Source organism: Drosophila sechellia, chromosome 2R (assembly GCF_004382195.2).
Source record: "Drosophila sechellia strain sech25 chromosome 2R, ASM438219v1, whole genome shotgun sequence".
Taxonomy (NCBI): Eukaryota; Metazoa; Arthropoda; class Insecta; order Diptera; family Drosophilidae; genus Drosophila; species Drosophila sechellia.
In genome coordinates, this window is record NC_045950.1 from 7,511,890 (window position 1) to 7,528,677 (window position 16,788).

At 46.0% G+C, this 16,788-nt stretch overlaps 12 protein-coding genes across 13 annotated transcripts; 4 read left to right on the top strand and 8 right to left on the bottom strand.

Moving 5' to 3' along the window:
* Window positions 1-451: 451 nt before the first annotated feature.
* On the bottom strand, window positions 452-1,403 carry LOC6608648 (trypsin zeta). Its single transcript, XM_002033346.2, has one exon. The coding sequence runs from the start codon at window positions 1,371-1,373 to the stop codon at window positions 531-533; it is 843 nt and encodes a 280-aa protein (XP_002033382.1). The 5' UTR covers window positions 1,374-1,403; the 3' UTR covers window positions 452-530.
* A 443-nt stretch (window positions 1,404-1,846) lies between these two features.
* LOC116800501 (trypsin eta) lies at window positions 1,847-2,728 on the bottom strand. Its single transcript, XM_032715850.1, has one exon. It carries the CDS (start codon window positions 2,698-2,700, stop codon window positions 1,912-1,914), a length of 789 nt encoding a protein of 262 aa, XP_032571741.1. The 5' UTR covers window positions 2,701-2,728; the 3' UTR covers window positions 1,847-1,911.
* Window positions 2,729-2,988: 260 nt separating this feature from the next.
* LOC6608649 (trypsin theta) lies at window positions 2,989-3,874 on the bottom strand. Its single transcript, XM_032715851.1, is given in 2 exon segments — window positions 2,989-3,781; window positions 3,784-3,874. Coding segments are annotated over 2 exon segments (708 nt in total). The 3' UTR covers window positions 2,989-3,164.
* Window positions 3,875-5,328: 1,454 nt separating this feature from the next.
* Window positions 5,329-6,288, bottom strand: LOC6608650 (trypsin alpha). Its single transcript, XM_002033348.2, has one exon. It carries the CDS (start codon window positions 6,160-6,162, stop codon window positions 5,392-5,394), a length of 771 nt encoding a protein of 256 aa, XP_002033384.1. The 5' UTR covers window positions 6,163-6,288; the 3' UTR covers window positions 5,329-5,391.
* Window positions 6,289-6,305: 17 nt separating this feature from the next.
* On the bottom strand, window positions 6,306-7,226 carry LOC6608651 (trypsin epsilon). The gene has a single exon (XM_032717172.1). It carries the CDS (start codon window positions 7,204-7,206, stop codon window positions 6,340-6,342), a length of 867 nt encoding a protein of 288 aa, XP_032573063.1. The 5' UTR covers window positions 7,207-7,226; the 3' UTR covers window positions 6,306-6,339.
* A 154-nt stretch (window positions 7,227-7,380) lies between these two features.
* LOC116800706 (trypsin beta) lies at window positions 7,381-9,615 on the top strand. Its single transcript, XM_032717175.1, has 2 exons — window positions 7,381-8,113; window positions 9,561-9,615. The coding sequence occupies exons 1-2, from the start codon at window positions 7,407-7,409 to the stop codon at window positions 9,613-9,615; spliced, it is 762 nt and encodes a 253-aa protein (XP_032573066.1). The 5' UTR covers window positions 7,381-7,406.
* Window positions 9,616-9,646: 31 nt separating this feature from the next.
* On the bottom strand, window positions 9,647-10,128 carry LOC6608654 (coiled-coil domain-containing protein 103). The gene is made up of 2 exons (XM_002033352.2): window positions 9,848-10,128; window positions 9,647-9,786 (listed from the first exon to the last, which is right to left on the bottom strand). The coding sequence occupies exons 1-2, from the start codon at window positions 9,991-9,993 to the stop codon at window positions 9,687-9,689; spliced, it is 246 nt and encodes an 81-aa protein (XP_002033388.1). The 5' UTR covers window positions 9,994-10,128; the 3' UTR covers window positions 9,647-9,686.
* Window positions 10,129-10,242: 114 nt separating this feature from the next.
* LOC6608653 (trypsin iota) lies at window positions 10,243-11,062 on the top strand. The gene has a single exon (XM_032717173.1). The coding sequence runs from the start codon at window positions 10,264-10,266 to the stop codon at window positions 11,020-11,022; it is 759 nt and encodes a 252-aa protein (XP_032573064.1). The 5' UTR covers window positions 10,243-10,263; the 3' UTR covers window positions 11,023-11,062.
* Window positions 11,063-11,428: 366 nt separating this feature from the next.
* On the bottom strand, window positions 11,429-12,704 carry LOC6608656 (death-associated protein 1). Its single transcript, XM_002033353.2, has 4 exons — window positions 12,582-12,704; window positions 12,452-12,515; window positions 11,855-11,943; window positions 11,429-11,793 (listed from the first exon to the last, which is right to left on the bottom strand). Exons 2-4 carry the CDS (start codon window positions 12,495-12,497, stop codon window positions 11,638-11,640), a joined length of 291 nt encoding a protein of 96 aa, XP_002033389.1. The 5' UTR covers window positions 12,498-12,515; window positions 12,582-12,704; the 3' UTR covers window positions 11,429-11,637.
* Window positions 12,705-12,951: 247 nt separating this feature from the next.
* Window positions 12,952-13,683, bottom strand: LOC6608657 (mediator of RNA polymerase II transcription subunit 29). Its single transcript, XM_002033354.2, has one exon. The coding sequence runs from the start codon at window positions 13,605-13,607 to the stop codon at window positions 13,041-13,043; it is 567 nt and encodes a 188-aa protein (XP_002033390.2). The 5' UTR covers window positions 13,608-13,683; the 3' UTR covers window positions 12,952-13,040.
* Window positions 13,684-14,201: 518 nt separating this feature from the next.
* On the top strand, window positions 14,202-15,388 carry LOC6608658 (probable N-acetyltransferase san). Its single transcript, XM_032717174.1, has 3 exons — window positions 14,202-14,340; window positions 14,456-14,779; window positions 15,028-15,388. Exons 1-3 carry the CDS (start codon window positions 14,333-14,335, stop codon window positions 15,248-15,250), a joined length of 555 nt encoding a protein of 184 aa, XP_032573065.1. The 5' UTR covers window positions 14,202-14,332; the 3' UTR covers window positions 15,251-15,388.
* A 17-nt stretch (window positions 15,389-15,405) lies between these two features.
* On the top strand, window positions 15,406-16,787 carry LOC6608659 (putative gustatory receptor 47b). 2 transcript variants are annotated; one of them, XM_032717171.1, is made up of 3 exons: window positions 15,413-16,354; window positions 16,419-16,580; window positions 16,642-16,784. In XM_032717171.1, the coding sequence occupies exons 1-3, from the start codon at window positions 15,413-15,415 to the stop codon at window positions 16,780-16,782; spliced, it is 1,245 nt and encodes a 414-aa protein (XP_032573062.1). In that variant the 3' UTR covers window positions 16,783-16,784. The 2 variants fall into 2 exon arrangements, with proteins under 2 accessions (XP_032573061.1, XP_032573062.1); XM_032717170.1 differs by having other exon boundaries at window positions 15,406-16,580; window positions 16,642-16,787.
* The last annotated feature ends 1 nt before the right edge of the window (window position 16,788 follows it).

Here is a 16,788-nt window from a genome sequence, read left to right on the forward strand (position 1 = left end):
CAAATGTTTTTTTTGAATCGGTTTTGATTTCTTGGAAGCCAGACAACCAGCTGTGGTCAATGCTGACCCTCGGACTAGAGTCAAAAGAAGACTCAAGCGACACCACCCTCATGACCTCCCTGACCTGGTTTTGACCTAGAAAGTCTTAGTTTTAAAAATTCATTAGAATAATCAAATAAATAGTAATTATTATGTTATATCAACTATTATAATTCTCCCTATCATTTTTAGGATTAAAAATCTGTTAGTCTTAAGTAACCAAGACATATTGTAAAATAAAATAATTTAAGCAGATCAAATTAAGTTGCCGCATGGGTAACAGTGCGTTGATCAAATAATAAAAACATCATCGTTCAAATACTGAAAAAAAAAAAAACCCATAATCCACCCGCTCAAGGTTCATCTAATCATTGATTAAGCTGATTTTATTGCGAAAAGATTAATAAAAACGTTCAGTTTGGAAAACCCCAGGGCACGTGGCAGCAGAAGCCAATTTATTTATATAAATTTATATGGGTGATATAATTAATTTAGAGCCCCGCCAGAACGGCATCGATCCAAGGCCTCAGGTTCGCCACATTGGCATAGACGCCGGGATAATTGGGCAGTGCGCAACTGTTACCCCAAGACACGACTCCATAGAGCACATCGCGCACCGCCAACGGTCCTCCGGAATCAGCCTGGCAGGCATCCGCACCACCGACACCCCGTTTCCCGGCACACAACATGGCCGATGTGATGTGGTAGGTCTCGTCGCCGAAGTCCTCGTAGTCCTGGTCACAGAGCTCGTTGCTCACAATCGGGACATCGACCGCGAGCAGTTGGTACGAGGTGTAGCCGCCGGGAGAAGTGGTTCCCCATCCGCTGACCTTGCTGACCGTTCCCTCAATTGGTTGTTCCGAGGCCAGCTTAATGGCCTTGATGGTGAAGTTGTTGAGCGGCAATGGAGGATCCACAAACAGAATGGCAATGTCGTTGTTGTAGGCAGCTCCCGAGTCGTACCCTTCGTGCATAACGATCTGCTTGACATTGGTGATAACGCCATCGGAGCTGGTTTGGAAATTTGTTCCGGCCACGACCTTATATTGACTGGCCACCGTTCCTACGACGCAGTGCGCCGCTGTCACTATTGTGGTCTCATTGAAAATGGATCCTCCGCAACGATGGCGATAGGGATTCTGCGGCGTGCTGATAGCCTTGTAGCGCAGGGAAATCTGGTACGGGACCTGCGCTATGTCCGTCGCATAGCCACCCACAATGCGACCTCCCGGAACGTTCTTCTCATCCAGGTCCTCCAGAAGGGGAAGACCTTGAGTCAAGGTCACCAAACTGACGAGAAAGGCCAAGAGGCAAACCAGCCAAGAGCTCGACATGTTTACAAAGGCAAGGAGAATAGGGAACTGAAGGCCCAAACCTTTTGGCCGGCAATTCCATGGCTTATCTAACGGCCGATTCGAATATAGGAATCATAAATTTTATAATAGATATGCATGGTCATTCGTTACTACGAGCGATTAGGATTTATAGGCTACCATAACACTGGGTAACATAATTGGGATTGATTTGGAATCGTTTAACATGTTAAGTTTATTCTATTTAAGTGACAATACGTGTAAGCTATTTTCTTTTATGCAAGGATATGGCTACAATTATTTTTTTGAATTTCTTTGACTGAAACATATAATATTTCTGTTAATATCTAAACGTAAACAATGATTCGTTTGAAAACTGAACTGTGGACTTATTGGTCAGTATTTCCAATAAAAAGTTTATTACCGAACTTATATATGCTTCGATAACTGCAGTTTTTTAATCGGGTATATAAGTTGTCTGAACTATAAAGACGTTTTGCGTTTTTAGTACGTTCTTTTATTTGACATTATATATAATCGGCTAGGTATATTCCCTCGCTTATACATAAGATGCTCGCTGTTTGGCTATCCAGTCCTTAAAGTAAGCGACATTTGCGTAAACGCCGGGATAATTTGGACGTGCGCATCCTTCTCCCCAGGAAACAATGCCGGCCAGCTTGTTAGCAACAACCAGAGGTCCTCCGGAATCTCCCTGGCAGGCATCCTTTCCGCCCTCCGATAGTCCGGCGCAGAACATGCCCTCGCTAATTGGTCGCCAGTAGTAGGCTTCCTGGCACTTTTCGGAGTCGACAATCGGTACCTTAACCTGCTGCAGTTGGTCGGAGGACAAGCCATTCTCCTTGGTGTAACCCCATCCACTGATTGTGGCCTGAACTCCATCGGCTGGTTGCTCCGAGGCGATTTCAATGGCTTCCATTGTGCTAAAGCTAGCCAAGGGCAGAGGAGGATCCACAACCACCAGGGCAATGTCGTTATCCATAGTGGAAGAGTTGTACAACTCGTGGGGAATCAATTTGGAAACTCGCACCACCACGCCATTCATACCCCCACGGCTGTCGTCTCCAGCCACCACCAGGAAATTCTCCGCCTCGCGGTTGTAGACACAATGAGCTGCGGTTGCTATTGTCACCTCGTCCAGGATGCATCCACCGCAGGTTTGGGCGTAGGAGCTACTCGAAGAACTGCGCCTGCGCAGCTGCACCACATATTTGGTATAGTAACTGGATGTATCTCCACCACCAACTATCCGGCCATCTGGTTGCGCCGATACTGCATCGATTCCCAGAAGAAACAGCAGCGCAAGAATGCGTAATATGACTTTGTTCATTTTGTTGTTCGGAGAGTGACTAAATCGAATCTTTTACTTTGCTCGAAATCAACGAAAAGCTTTGGCTCATATCGCAAATTGGTCAATAAACTGCTTTTATTTTAACACCGATAAGATGACCATCCATCCGAGAGCGGTAGCTGTTCTCTTGAACCATAGCTGACTAAGAATAAAGCCCATCAATTAGTCTTAGTACAGGCGTATCGGGGTGATCAAATATTTAATAGCTACTTGAAGCAATTAAAAGCTTCGATTGGTTAAATAAAATGTATATCAAACACACACTAATTATACTGAGACACATACATTGGCTAAAAGGCTTAAAAAAGCAAAAACCAAATTTGCTATAATCCATATGAAACTTATAAACAATTGGAATGGCTTGGAAGCTTTTTGATTTCTAGTCGCTATATAATCCCCGAAAGTATACCCTCTTGTATGCCAGTCTAGTTTATTAGTTATATCTACAAAGTTTCGGTTGCATTCAGGATCCACTTTCGCAAAGTGGGCACATCGGAGTAAACACCGGGCAGTAGGTTGGAAGCACAGGCATATCCCCAGGACACGATTCCCACCAGAGTGTTACCGACCGCCAGAGGACCACCGGAATCTCCTTGGCAGGCGTCCTTCTTCTTCTCATAGGCACACACCATGCTGTCGTAGATGATCTCGCCGTACTTGTACTCATCCGAAGCGCACGTCTTCCAGTCCACAATGCTGACGAACACCTCCTGGAGCGTCTTGGGCAAGGTCATGCACCAGAAGTAGCACTTGGAACCCCAGCCGGTGACCACAGCGGTGGTGCCAGTGGGCGGAGTTTCCGTGGCCAGTTCGATGAATCGAATGTCTTCGGTTTCCTTCACCTTCTCGTCCAGCTTCAGTATGCCCACGTCGTTCTACATGGTCTTAGAGTTATAGTCCTCATTGTAGGCCAACGCCCGCACAGCGACCACTATTCCACCCTCATTGTAGAGCGTGGAACCGAGGCGCACGAATACCTTGGAGATCTTTCTTCCCACCAGACAGTGGGCTGCCGTGACCACAGTATCTTCGTTGATCAAACTACCACCACAAACTACTACCGCTCGAAGGGATCACCATTGGAGACCACGACTGTGCCGGCACAGGCGGAACCCACAGCCAGGCAAACTAAAAGAACCACTAATCCGTGCATTCTGGAAAAACACTGACCAATCAGCGAACCGTGGCAGACATTTATAACTTTCCATCAGGCGCGTATAGGCTGATGAAGTGGGTGGAATTTTAACCATTGAGTGGCCAGCTGACAGTATCGGTCGATCTTTTGATCCATGGAACTAGCATACCGTGCTTTAGAAGGCAGTTTCTTATCAATCGGACGTGCTATCAATCAGCACCAGTCAAAACTCGGAAGTCGGCACTTCAACGGGTTTTATTAGATATAGATAGATAAATAGCTTGTCCTCATATTTTGACCTTGTCATTCTAGGTGATTAGAGGAGCTTTTAACAAGACACACCTTTATAATATTCCAGATTAAAAAATAAGCGATGACCCAAATAAAACATTTATGGCTTTTAACGATTATTGTCCAAGTACTATGTGCATAAATACATTTTGTGTATTTTACTAGGATTTTTACTACTACTACGATTTATTTGATTTCATACCAAATGTTCTGACATACTTTCTTAACGCATAATTAAATATTAGATATGGATTTGTGTTGATTGTCACTTGACTTTGGGGTTCATGAATATGTGAGTCTTAGGCAAGACACTCCTTCACCTAATTGAGGTTTACTGAAAATTTCACATGCAAAGATATAACTTTTACCACATTTCCGAAATGAAAAAGGTGATTCCTATGACACGTAATTCCCAAAAAGTAGGTTAAGTCATAGCAGATACAATTTTAATGGGTCATTAAAAGCACAAACGTCACCAATGCTACGTCGAGTTGGAAATACCCGTTAAAGTAAGGGGTGGCTATATGAACGACCCTCTGCCAATCAAAATTTCTACTTAAAAATGGAACTTTTTATAAACACCATTATCGGCTACAAATATAGCAAATTGTTTATTGATTTGCAATTGTTGTTGCAATTAATTCACAAATATAAGAAAAAGAAGACAATCCAATTCTACCATCTATTCACACTGCCCAGTATTTCACCAGTCATGGTTCACCAAAGCGTTCAACTTCAAGTGTCCAAATCTGCGACTTATCTATTCCTTTTTTTCCGGCTAATTAATCTTGCCACCGCTGTCCAGACCATCACTCAACTTATCAATGGAAGATGAATTGGAACCCTAGCCACGCGATGCACTCGAAGTTGATTGGATTGGTCCTGGACAAATGTTTACCCTTAGCCACTTGAGCCCATTGAAATCGGTCGGAGAAATCACAGAAGGTGCGTCGAATTATCGTACTTTATGTGAATACCCGTGAACCCTACAAAAGATAAGACCTGTGACGTGGGCCACCTTGAGAAGTGTTTCCGTATTTCAATGTATGGTATGTGTAATACATTTAACTTCCTCTAGCTTTTTCTTTAGGCTTAACTTAAACTAGAACTTAATACACAAGCGAGCTGTTCATTTTGTAAACCCTCTTATGTTAAAGTACCCACACCAAATACAAATCATCTACGTTCTGAATGGGAAATATTTATTGAAGAATTTCGAAACATCCAACCTACAGGCTATCCGCTTAGATGCTGTTAGCAGTGCTCACCACCCAGGAGCGGAGGACATAAACATCGGCGTAGACACCGGGGTAGTTTGCGTAAGCGCATCCGTATCCCCAGGAGACAACACCGACGAGAACTCCGCCGGAGACCAGTGGGCCACCGGAGTCACCCTGGCAGGCATCCTTGCCGCTGGCAGCAGCGCAGATCATGGTGCTGCGGATCTGGCTACCGTATCCGTAGGTAGAGGAAGCACACTTGCTTTGGCTAACGATGTTCACGTTCACGTACTGCAGCTGGGAGGGGATGAAGCTGGATCCGGACGACTGGGTACCCCAACCGGAAACGGCGGCAGAGGCTCCGTTAGCTGGGTTGTAGGTGGCCAGGCTAATAGCCTTGATGTTCGAGCTGAAGCTCAGGGAAGAGCTCAGTCGGATGACAGCGATGTCGTTGACCATGGTGTTAGCGTTGTATCCCTCGTGGTTGCGGAAGGCGGCGACCTTGGAGACGACGCCGCCAGAGCTCCAGTAGGTGGATCCAGCACGGACCTGCAGGACGGAAGCGGACACGGACTGCAGGCAGTGAGCGGCGGTCACAATGATGTTGGCAGAGTAGATGGATCCACCGCAGGAGTGGCTTCCACTGCGCTGCAGTGAGATCTGCCAGGGGAAGCTGCTGATGGTGGTAGCAGAGCCGCCGACAATGCGGCCGTCCAACTGGGGCAGGAGTCCCTCAGGGATGGTGCCTCCCAGGGCGCAGACCACCGCGGACAAGAGGATCACGATCTTCAACATGATGGGCGTTGCTAGCAAGTGCTGCCTTACATGCCGCCCTTCCAACCTTATATACAGCCCGCGCTACAGTTCTTATCTAGCCGCAAGTTCGAGGGCTTTACACCTGCGACGCAATTGGGTCCAAATAGAGAAACACATATCAATGCTGATTCAATTGTGATTTATGTTTGTCCGTCTTTACACCTCCTCGGCGGTCCTCTCGATCCACTCGTGGAAGTGGGCAACGTCGGCGTAGACACCGGGGTACCTCACATCACCGCATCCATAGCCCCAGAACACAATACCGACAAGGCGGTCTCCGGAGACAAGTGGGCCACCGGAGTCACCCTGGCAGGCATCCTTGTTTGGAGCATAGGCGCAGAGCATGGTGTTCTTGATCTTCTTTCCGTATCCGAACTCATCGGAGCGGCAACGCGACACATCGATGATCTCCAGATTAACGGCAAGCAGATGATCGGGAATGGTGCTGCCACCGGACTCGGTGGTGCCCCAGCCGGAAACCACGGCGGTGGCGCCCTCACGAGGGTTGGAGTCGGCAATACGGATCTCGCGGATGCTGGAGCGGAAGCTCAGATCGGACTCGATGCGAATAATAGCAATGTCGTTGACCATGGTGCGGGCGTTGTAGCCCTCGTGGTTGCGGAAGGAGCGAACGGAGTGGACACTGCCGCTGGAGCGCCAGTAGGTGCTGCCCACACGAATCTTCAGCTCCTTGGCCTCAATCGACTGCAGGCAGTGAGCGGCGGTGATCACAATGTCGTGGGAGTAGATGAATCCACCGCAGAAGTGGGATCCATATCGCTGCAAGGACACTTGGTAGGGATGGGCGTCGATGCTGGTCTCATAACCACCGACGATACGACCATCCAACTGGGGCAGCAGGCCATCGGGGATGGTGCCAGCCAAGGCGCAGGCCAAAACGGAAAGGAGTACCGCGAATTTCAACATTTTAATCGGTTGTATAGTGATTCGCTGATCAAAACCCCTTTTACACAGTCCCCGCAGCAAATATCTCCACTTGATTGACAGCTGCAACTTCAGCATAATTGTTGCGTAATTTTCACCATCGATATAGGCGGGGTGATATTTAGAAATAATCAGCTTATCACACGACGACCACTCCACGTCGTTATCCACTTTAGCCACGAGGAATATCACTTGCCCATTGATTAAACGCCTCCCGAGATAGTGACCCCCTATAAAAGCACACTTTTCGGTTCGAAGAGTATTCATTCAATCGCATCATGCTGAAGTTCCTGATCCTGTTGTCGGCTGTAGCCTGCGCCCTGGGAGGCACCATCCCTGAGGGTCTCCTGCCCCAGTTGGATGGCCGCATTGTCGGCGGTACTGCTACCACCATCAGCAGCTTCCCCTGGCAGATCTCCCTGCAGCGCAGTGGAAGCCACTCCTGCGGTGGATCCATCTACTCTGCCAACATCATTGTGACCGCCGCTCACTGCCTGCAGTCCGTGTCCGCCTCCTCCCTGCAGATCCGAGCCGGATCCAGCTACTGGAGCTCCGGTGGCGTCGTCGCTAAGGTTTCCTCTTTCAAGAACCACGAGGGTTACAACGCCAACACCATGGTCAACGACATCGCTGTGCTCCATCTGAGCTCCTCCCTGAGCTTCAGCTCCACCATCAAGTCCATCTCTCTGGCTAGCTCCAACCCCGCCAACGGCGCTGCTGCCTCCGTCTCCGGATGGGGTACCGAGTCCTCTGGCTCCAGCTCCATTCCCTCCCAGCTGCGTTACGTCAACGTGAACATCGTCAGCCAGAGCCGCTGCGCTTCTTCCTCCTATAGCTACGGAAGCCAGATCAAGAGCTCCATGATCTGCGCTTTTGCCAGCGGCAAGGACTCGTGCCAGGGTGACTCCGGTGGCCCACTGGTCTCCGGCGGAGTCCTCGTCGGTGTTGTCTCCTGGGGATACGGATGTGTTGCCAGTAACTACCCCGGTGTCTATGCCAGACTTGATGGTGGAGCTGAAGGTCAGGGCGCCGTTGATCTTGATGATGGCAATGTCGTTGACCATGGTGTTGGCGTTGTAGCCCTCGTGGTTCTTGAAGGAGGCCACAGCGAAAACGGCACCGCCGGAGCTCCAGTAGGTGGATCCAGCACGGATCTGCAGGACGGAAGCGGACACGGACTGCAGGCAGTGAGCGGCGGTCACGATGACGTTTCTGGAGTAGATGGATCCACCGCAGGAGTGGCTTCCACTGCGCTGCAGGGATACCTGCCAGGGGAAGCTGCTGATGGTGGTAGCAGAGCCGCCGACAATGCGGCCATCCAACTGGGGCAGGAGTCCCTCGGGCACGGTGCCTCCCAGGGCGCAGGCTACTGCAGACAACAAGATCACGAACTTCAGCATGGTGAGAATCCAATGAGTTGACTCTAAACTGGACATCCCTTTTATACAGGGACCCTATCTCTTTGTGGGCTCTTATCAGAAATTTCAATTATTTTTATCACTTGCGTGTCAGGGAAATCCAAATGTGACCGACAAATAGATTTCGCGAATAAGAAGTGTTTTTCTATACGTGAACAATCTCCAGATTTATGCCTAACTTTTTTTTTTGCAATGAGTTGGTCATTTAAATTGCTTGAAAAAGAATGCTTAAAAGAATTCAAATCAATAAAAAAACTATTTAAATAAACTATAGACTATGTTTTAAAAAAAACAAAAAGCAATATTTGTAAGCATATTTTAGCTTATTCAACTTAGTTTTTAAAAGAGTTGACTAATAACCAGCATTACCAGAAAAAATCATGTCATTACAATTATTGCAAGGGCGATTAAATTGTTCTTAAAATTAATTCTTTTACAAAATTTACAAATAAAGAAGCTAAACAGTTATTTGCTTGTGCAAGGCCATAATAATAATAGTTATGTACGCAACAAGGCCATAATATTAATAGTTATGTACGCAACTATGTATAATAATTATCCTATCCTGTGCCCTTCGAAAAAGTTCGATACTTGTTGAAAGTATGTCCCATATAAAAAAAGGTTTTATATAATATATAATTATATTTTAGTAAGGGGTATCCGGTAGTTGAGGCATTATACTATAGTTTTCGTAGTCTACTCTAGGTAAAATCATTTTTATTATTTTAAAATTTGTCATTAGATTTATAGAAATTAGATGACCGTATTATAGAAAGGAACAAATTTTAAGGGATCTTTAGTACGAATCTACATAGAGTATATATTAGTTAGTTTCCTTTTATGGGTAGAACATTCTTTCTATACTTTATTATGCAACTCGCATTGGCTTTTATTATACATATATAAAATATTATAAGTTTCAACCATAATGGATTAGAACAAAATTAAGTTGAATGACAACCATCCACTTTTGAAAAATTCCAATTCCACACAATGCGCTTACGCCAACTACCTTGGTGTCTACGCCAGCGTGGCTGACCTCCGCTCCTGGGTTATTAGCAATGCCTAAGAACTTCGCGAAATAAAACGAATATTCTGACTATAAGCTTGATCTTTTAATTTTATTGCGCAATTAACAAATTAGTCCCGTGCCGCCGAGTTCCATAGTCGGTTCTTCGTCTTAAAATTGGCCTTGTCGCCCTTGGTCACTGGACGAAGATGGGCCGCATCTACTATGTTCCTAATGGCATTTGGCTTATATGCATTTTCCAAGTTTATAAATGTTTATATGGATTGCTTACTTGAATTCTTCGTAGCTCTGGGTGTTATAAACAGCCCTAAGTTTGGCATCGTTGCGAAGTTCATAGAGTTCTCCATTACGGATGCACTGCAAGCAGCTCTCCCGCAGACGGATAATCTCCTCCGCGGTTATCTTCCAATTATCCATGTCGATATTGCCTCGCAAAAGTTCTTTGTTCGATACTCACAACTTCAAAATAAATTTGTTTGGCAATAGTTGCCTGGGCAACGTGATTTCATATCGAACTAGAGAACCGGGTAAGGAGTAGTGCTGACCAAGCCCAATCGAGGGTATCAGTAATACATACTAACGATAAGCCATAAATTAGCCGAAGATTAACTTTTACAGCCCTAGTAAAAAGCCCGCCATGAAGGGGTTTCGTGGACAAATACGAGTAGTTTGCACTTGGCTTTCGGAATGGCTGTTTACGGAATAGTGGCTACGGTGCTGGCCCTTTTGCTGCTCGGCGATGCGTCAGATGCCGAGACCACTGGACGAATTATTGGCGGAAGCGACCAGGTGATTCGTAACGCCCCCTGGCAGGTGTCTATTCAGATCAGTGCGCGCCACGAGTGCGGCGGAGTCATCTATAGCAAGGAGATCATCATCACGGCCGGACACTGTCTGCATGAGCGATCCGTGACGCTGATGAAGGTGCGTGTGGGTGCACAGAATCACAACTACGGCGGCACATTGGTTCCTGTGGCGGCGTACAAAGTCCACGAACAGTTTGATTCCCGCTTCCTGCACTACGACATTGCCGTGCTTCGTCTGTCCACTCCACTGACCTTTGGCCTCTCAACCAGAGCCATCAATTTGGCCAGTAAGAGTCCAACGGGTGGAACGACCGTCACTGTCACCGGTTGGGGCCACACTGATAATGGAGCCCTCGCCGATAGCTTGCAGAAGGCCCAGCTGCAGATCATCGAACGCGGGGAGTGTGCCTCGCAAAAGTTTGGCTACGGTTCGGATTTTGTGGGCGAGGAAACAATTTGCGCTGCCAGCACTTATGCAGATGCCTGTACAGGCGACTCTGGAGGTCCTTTGGTGGCCAGTAGCCAGCTGGTGGGCATTGTATCCTGGGGTTACCGGTGTGCGGACGACAACTACCCCAGTGTCTATGCCGATGTGGCCATTCTGCGTCCTTGGATAGTCAAGGCGGCCAATGCCATATGAACAGATTTTGGAAAATAAAGACCATGATCAAAAAGTTTAAGAATACAGCTCCATCATTTATATTCGCCCCCCAGGTGGAATCGAACCACTTCGACGCAAATCGACTACGGATTTGAAGTCCGCACCCCGGACCACCGAAGCTCAGTGGGGCATTTAGCATGCTAGAGTTTCCCTACTTATATGCACGTGGTGCTGAATAAGCACTTGGGAATTTTAAGACTACGTGTAGAGCAGATTCCAGTAGATCTGAGGGCAATAAAGATAACATCGGAATTCACGAATCTCACGTATAGTGTTATATGTCTTCTTTGGTCAATGTTTTATCGTATGCATGGTCACCAGGAACGCCTTGAGTTGTCTTGGGTAAAAATTTAAACTATTCGCATTCAAAACGAAAGTCTTGAAATCTATAAAAGGGATAAAGTTTATTACAAAATATTAACTCAGAAAATCAGCATTTTTAATTTATGGAATGCAGTGGCAAATGCATATATAAAACATAGAGTAAATATCGCATTCACAGGCGATTTAAATACCGTTGAGAGGACTCGTAGAATTTCAACAAAAGATCAAAGAGATTGGATAATGATAAGAGTTATTCGGCCGGAGTCCGCATCACTTGCGTGGCTGCTGGATGTGGATCTGGGGCTTCTGCTGCACTGCAGCCGGTGGCTTGGGCGAGTGGGCCACCTGGGCGGAGGCGGGCGTAAAGTCCGTGTTGCCCTTGACGGGGGCACCGCTCACAGAGCCGGAGTTCACAGCAATGGGTTGCTTTGGATTGGAGGATAAGTTAGTTTCAATTGAATACCACATACTTATGTCAGTAACTCACTGTCAGTCCAGTGCAATCCTCTGCATCCTTGGGCGCGCGTTCCGCCGTCGGCGCTTTGTGCTGCACAATTCGCATGCCACCAGCCTTCACTATAATTAAACAAAATATATATACATAAATATATATTGAATTATATATTGATTAAAGCCATGTTTACGTAAAGCGGGTATCAATTTTATTCGAAATTTAAAGCTTTAAGTCTTAGAAATGTACACTGTACGAAGATGATTAAGACAATGACATTTTTATAAACGTTAATTATAAAATATAAGGTGTTAAAAGCAACTTGAAAAAGTAATAAGTCCCTTTTTAGGTAACGGTATTATTTAAATTGCATCTGACGTCAGCATAAGGTACAAATACAAACATACATTCCTTGAAAGCTATGCGTTTGCTTGCGTGTGTTCGCTTGTTTGTTTACTTATCAGCTTTGGCCGAAACAGGTTAAGATACTGATAAGGGCGCAGATATTCTGGCAATTGATTGGATTGGGTGCATTATTGATTGCCAGCAAGGCAATTTGTTCTTATAAGATTCAATTGCTGCCAAAAAACGAAAACTCGCTGCACCCACACACACCAATGCAAGTGCACTTACATGCAGGTGGGTGTCCGGCCACAAGATTTGGTTGTTCATCTGCCATTTTCTCTGGTTTAGTATGCTGAGGGTCGGGAAAGGTGAATAAATTAACGGCTTGTGCATAGTTAACAACAAAATGAGACCTTACCGCTCTTCTGGTTGTAAATAAATGCGCGCACTGCTGTGTTTTGCTTTTGCGTTCTAATTGTGACACGTCTGACTGTTGTCTATCGAATTTTTAGCCTTTTCTCACTGGATGCGCAGTTACTCATCGATTGCTGCAACGCGTTCTCACTGCGAACATTTTCACAAATAGTGGTAGACGAAATACAACTAGTTTAATAATAGTTATTCCAATTAGTACAACTAATTTATTTTATTACTCGATGTTTTTTTGTAACGTGTTTCTATGTGCAATCTAATGACCATATGCTATATTTATTTTATTATTTTCCCTATTACACTTCAGCTTGTAAAAACGTTGAGTACGGTAACACCATTTCGACACCCCAAACAAATATCATTGTTATCTTATATCTAAGAATATTTATTTACTTAACCTAAGTGCATGCTTGGGAAATAATAAAACCTAATGCTACTAAAACTATCAATCAGCCTGCGAAATGTTTTGCGCGGCGCTAATTAGAGTGTCGTGTATATCCTTGGCGGACTGTATGTGAACGCGGACCGTGTTCAAGTACGTGGGATACGAAATGGGGCCGGCGTTGTCCGGCATAAAGGTCTCCATGCGCATTGGCGTCACCGGACCGGGGAGATAGTGATTGGAGGAGTTCTGCTGCTGGAGGCACTGCATCGCCGTCTTCAAGTGGATCTCGATCTGGTCGCAGCAGGCGTAAAAGTCTTCCAAGTGCTTGTCGAACCGCGGAACATGGTGGGCACCCGTGTCCCTCTTCAAGTTGTCCGCGAGATTGTTTTGCTGCAGCGTGAAGGCACTCGACCGGATGGTGAGGAACATGGACTCCCGCAGTGGTCCCAGCAAACTCTTCACCCTGGAAATGTTGTCCAATTTTTCGGCCTGCTGCTGCTGCTGCAGTGGCTGTGGCGCCTGCTGCTGCTGATGCTGCACCGGGCCTGGGGGTCCTGATGGCGAGGATTGCATTACCTGCATCATTTGTGGCCCAGACATGGGCATCATGTTCATGTTTGGATTCATTTGGCACTCGAAATCGATGGATATTGGGGGTGGAAAATATTACACAGCCGCGAATTGTTTTATTTTTCTGAAGAACAACCCGTTAGGAGATTTCTCACATTTGCGTTCCCATGACCAATATATATATATATCGTATATAATATAACTATAACTAAAAGTCGCTAAAGAATTTAAAAGTTCTACTGTAAAGTTAAAAAATTCATGAAAAAAAACTAATTTAGAAACAAGGACTATCCAATATTTCGGATTTTTCAATACATAACAAATTTAGCTATAGTATTACTTACTACGAAAAAGTTTAAGCAACACTTTGTTTTGAAATTCAAAGTATGCCATTATTCTAACTCTCAAGCAAGTGACAGCTACTGTCAACCGACCGGAAAAAACTTTCAGCTCATTCAGTGTATGCATATGCCAAAAAAAAAAAACGACGGGTAATGTTTCATTTAGCATCGACTTTTTTTTAGTTCTGTGTTAATTAATTTATTTTTGTTTGCTTATTTCTTAAAATATAGTGAGCAAAAAAGATTAGTTTGCTTAGATATGAAAATCGAATTCATCCTGCAATAAAATAGCTATTCTAGCCGGCGTCAATAACCGATAACGATAACTTGCGACCAGCAACCCGGACAATCAGAAACAGCTGAGGCGCTTGAAACACATTTTTCTATTACAATTTTTGGCGCAAGGCGCGATACTAAAGTAACTGGAATAGTACAGACAACATGACTAGGTGAGTGGGTATCTTTGACGGCCAATTGGAGGATTGTGACTGCAGGAGATGCCCCGGAATCATAACCTAAAAGTGCCGCTTGCTAACCTATCTTCCTACCCTTTCCCGCCTGCAGGAGCAGCATCGAACTGGGAGACGTGACGCCCCACAACATTAAGCAGCTAAAGAAGCTCAACACCGTGGTTTTCCCGGTCTCCTACAATGACAAGTTTTACGTGGATGTCCTGGAGGCCGGCGAACTGGCCAAATTGGCCTACTACAACGACATTGTGGTGGGCGCCGTCTGCTGTCGCATCGACAACACCGAGAACCAGCGGCGCCTGTATATCATGACCCTAGGATGCCTCTTCCCGTACCGGCGCCTGGGCATCGGCACAGTCATGTTCGAGCACATTATGAACTTCGCGGAGAAGGACGGAAACTTCGACAGCATTTTTCTGTAAGAAAACTTATCACTAAGATTCGGGTGTTTCCGAATCCCCTGGGGAGCAATGTAGTAGATTTTGTTCGGTTTTAATGTAACCCATCACGATTTAAGTGGGAGAGTATAATTCTTGCCTTCTTCTTATATAGCATATATTTGATACATAATCTAATATTTTCGGCTTAGAAGTTGTTACACCAAAGAAATAGGTTTATTTCCAAAATTCTTTGGAGAATGTTTATTAATACTGGTTATAATTTTAGACATGTGCAAATCAACAACAACGGAGCCATCGAGTTCTACAAGAAGTTTGGTTTCGAGATTGTTGACACCAAGGAGCAATACTATAAGCGCATCGAACCGGCGGACGCTCATGTACTGCAAAAGACGCTACGACGCACTGCACCCAACTCAAACAGCACCGCCACCAGTACCACCGCGAACTCAAATTCCCGTAGTAAAGCACGCCAGTTCACATTTGTTTAAAGAAGAATTTCAATATGTATAACAAGCAGACATGTAGAGACGGCCAAAACGATGTATTCAATTAGTCCGATCATATCTATGTGTAATCAATAATAATTACCCCTGCGCGGGAATAAATAGCTCTATGCGGCTTGGCCAGTCGAAACTAACATTACTTGGGCAATGCAGCGCGACGATGGCTTTGTCTACTGTTACGGAAACTTGTACAGCCTCCTGCTCTACTGGGGATTGGTCACAATCCGGGTGAGAAGTCCTGATCGTGGAGGAGCGGTCTCAAATAGGTGGACTGTGTGCTACGCCCTGTTCGCGCGCTTCTTTATGGTCATCTGCTTTATGGCTAGCGTGATGACTAAGCTGAGGGATCCCGAGATGTCCGCTGCCATGCTTGGACACCTCAGCCTGTTGGGCAAGGCGATATTCATCTGGGAGTGCCTCAGCTGCTCGATCACCTACATTGGGTACTGCCTTTCGCTGGACTCGCAGAGGAACAGGCACTTGAAACTCCTGGCTAGGATGCAAGAGTTCGATCAGTCTGTTTTGGTGGTGTTCCCTCATGTTCAGTGGAACTATCGACGCGCTCGCTTGAAGTATTGGTATGGCACTCTGATTGTCGGCTTTTGCTTTCTCTCCTTTTCCGTCTCACTGATCTTCGATACGACGCGTTGCACATGCGGCATACTGTCCACCATGCTGATGGCCTTCACCTACCCCTTGCTGACCAGTTCCGTAGGATTGCTGGGTTTCGTGCACATAGCTATTATGGACTTCATAAGGGTTCGTCTGCGTCTGGTGCAGCAGTTGCTTCAACAACTTTACCAAGCGGATGACAGTTCAGAGGTGCACGAAAGGATTGCTTATCTTTTCGAAATGTCCAAGCGCTGCTCGTTCGTCCTTGCGGAGTTAAATGGAGTTTTTGGATTCGCCGCAGCTGCTGGTATCTTTTACGATTTCACTATCATGACCTGCTTCGTGTACGTCATCTGCCAAAAGCTGCTGGAGAGAGAGCCCTGGGATCCCGAGTACGCCTTCATGTTGCTGCACGTGGCCATACACACCTACAAAGTGGTCATCACTAGCACCTATGGGTATTTACTTCTGCGGGAGGTGGGTGACCTTATTTCTGTGTGCAGAAATGTGAATCAATATAGAGCCTTCTGGTCATCTCTAGAAACGCAACTGTATGCATTTGTTGAGCCAATACTCCCGATACTTCTCCGGACAGGATGTAGCTCGCCGGCAAACGGAGGACTTTCAGCATTGGCGCATGCACAATCGGCAGGCGGCAATGGTGGGCAGAACAGCTTTGCTCAGTGTTTCTACCATCTACCTGGTGGGTGACACCCTGACCCGCGGACACGCCTGCTTTTCTAATCTTTTACTTATCCTAACAGGTGTACAACGGTATGGCCAACTATGTGATTATCCTTGTGCAACTGCTATTTCAGCAACACCAAATCAAGGATCACCAGTTGACATCGGGCAAAGATGTGGACATTGTGGGGCCAATGGGACCCATTACTCACTTGGATTAAAATAGC

What these genes read in the sequence shown, in the direction of transcription:
- LOC6608648 (XM_002033346.2), bottom strand. Translation starts at nt 1,373, where the DNA reads ATGTCGAGCTCTTGGCTGGTTTGCCTCTTGGCCTTTCTCGTCAGTTTG.
- LOC116800501 (XM_032715850.1), bottom strand. Translation starts at nt 2,700, where the DNA reads ATGAACAAAGTCATATTACGCATTCTTGCGCTGCTGTTTCTTCTGGGA.
- LOC6608650 (XM_002033348.2), bottom strand. Translation starts at nt 6,162, where the DNA reads ATGTTGAAGATCGTGATCCTCTTGTCCGCGGTGGTCTGCGCCCTGGGA.
- LOC6608651 (XM_032717172.1), bottom strand. Translation starts at nt 7,206, where the DNA reads ATGCTGAAGTTGCAGCTGTCAATCAAGTGGAGATATTTGCTGCGGGGA.
- LOC116800706 (XM_032717175.1), top strand. Translation starts at nt 7,407, where the DNA reads ATGCTGAAGTTCCTGATCCTGTTGTCGGCTGTAGCCTGCGCCCTGGGA. An exon ending in TGTGTTGCCAGTAACTACCC is followed by an intron (nt 8,114 to 9,560) that starts CGGTGTCTATGC and finishes CGCCAACTACCT; the next exon opens with TGGTGTCTACGCCAGCGTGG.
- LOC6608654 (XM_002033352.2), bottom strand. Translation starts at nt 9,993, where the DNA reads ATGGATAATTGGAAGATAACCGCGGAGGAGATTATCCGTCTGCGGGAG. An exon ending in CAGAGCTACGAAGAATTCAA is followed by an intron (nt 9,787 to 9,847) that starts GTAAGCAATCCA and finishes AAATGCCATTAG; the next exon opens with GAACATAGTAGATGCGGCCC.
- LOC6608653 (XM_032717173.1), top strand. Translation starts at nt 10,264, where the DNA reads ATGGCTGTTTACGGAATAGTGGCTACGGTGCTGGCCCTTTTGCTGCTC.
- LOC6608656 (XM_002033353.2), bottom strand. Translation starts at nt 12,497, where the DNA reads ATGGCAGATGAACAACCAAATCTTGTGGCCGGACACCCACCTGCAT. An exon ending in GGCCGGACACCCACCTGCAT is followed by an intron (nt 11,944 to 12,451) that starts GTAAGTGCACTT and finishes GTTTAATTATAG; the next exon opens with TGAAGGCTGGTGGCATGCGA. An exon ending in AGGATTGCACTGGACTGACA is followed by an intron (nt 11,794 to 11,854) that starts GTGAGTTACTGA and finishes TCCAATCCAAAG; the next exon opens with CAACCCATTGCTGTGAACTC.
- LOC6608657 (XM_002033354.2), bottom strand. Translation starts at nt 13,607, where the DNA reads ATGAATCCAAACATGAACATGATGCCCATGTCTGGGCCACAAATGATG.
- LOC6608658 (XM_032717174.1), top strand. An exon ending in AACTTCGACAGCATTTTTCT is followed by an intron (nt 14,780 to 15,027) that starts GTAAGAAAACTT and finishes TTATAATTTTAG; the next exon opens with ACATGTGCAAATCAACAACA.
- LOC6608659 (XM_032717170.1), top strand. Translation starts at nt 15,413, where the DNA reads ATGCAGCGCGACGATGGCTTTGTCTACTGTTACGGAAACTTGTACAGC. An exon ending in GTGTTTCTACCATCTACCTG is followed by an intron (nt 16,581 to 16,641) that starts GTGGGTGACACC and finishes TTATCCTAACAG; the next exon opens with GTGTACAACGGTATGGCCAA.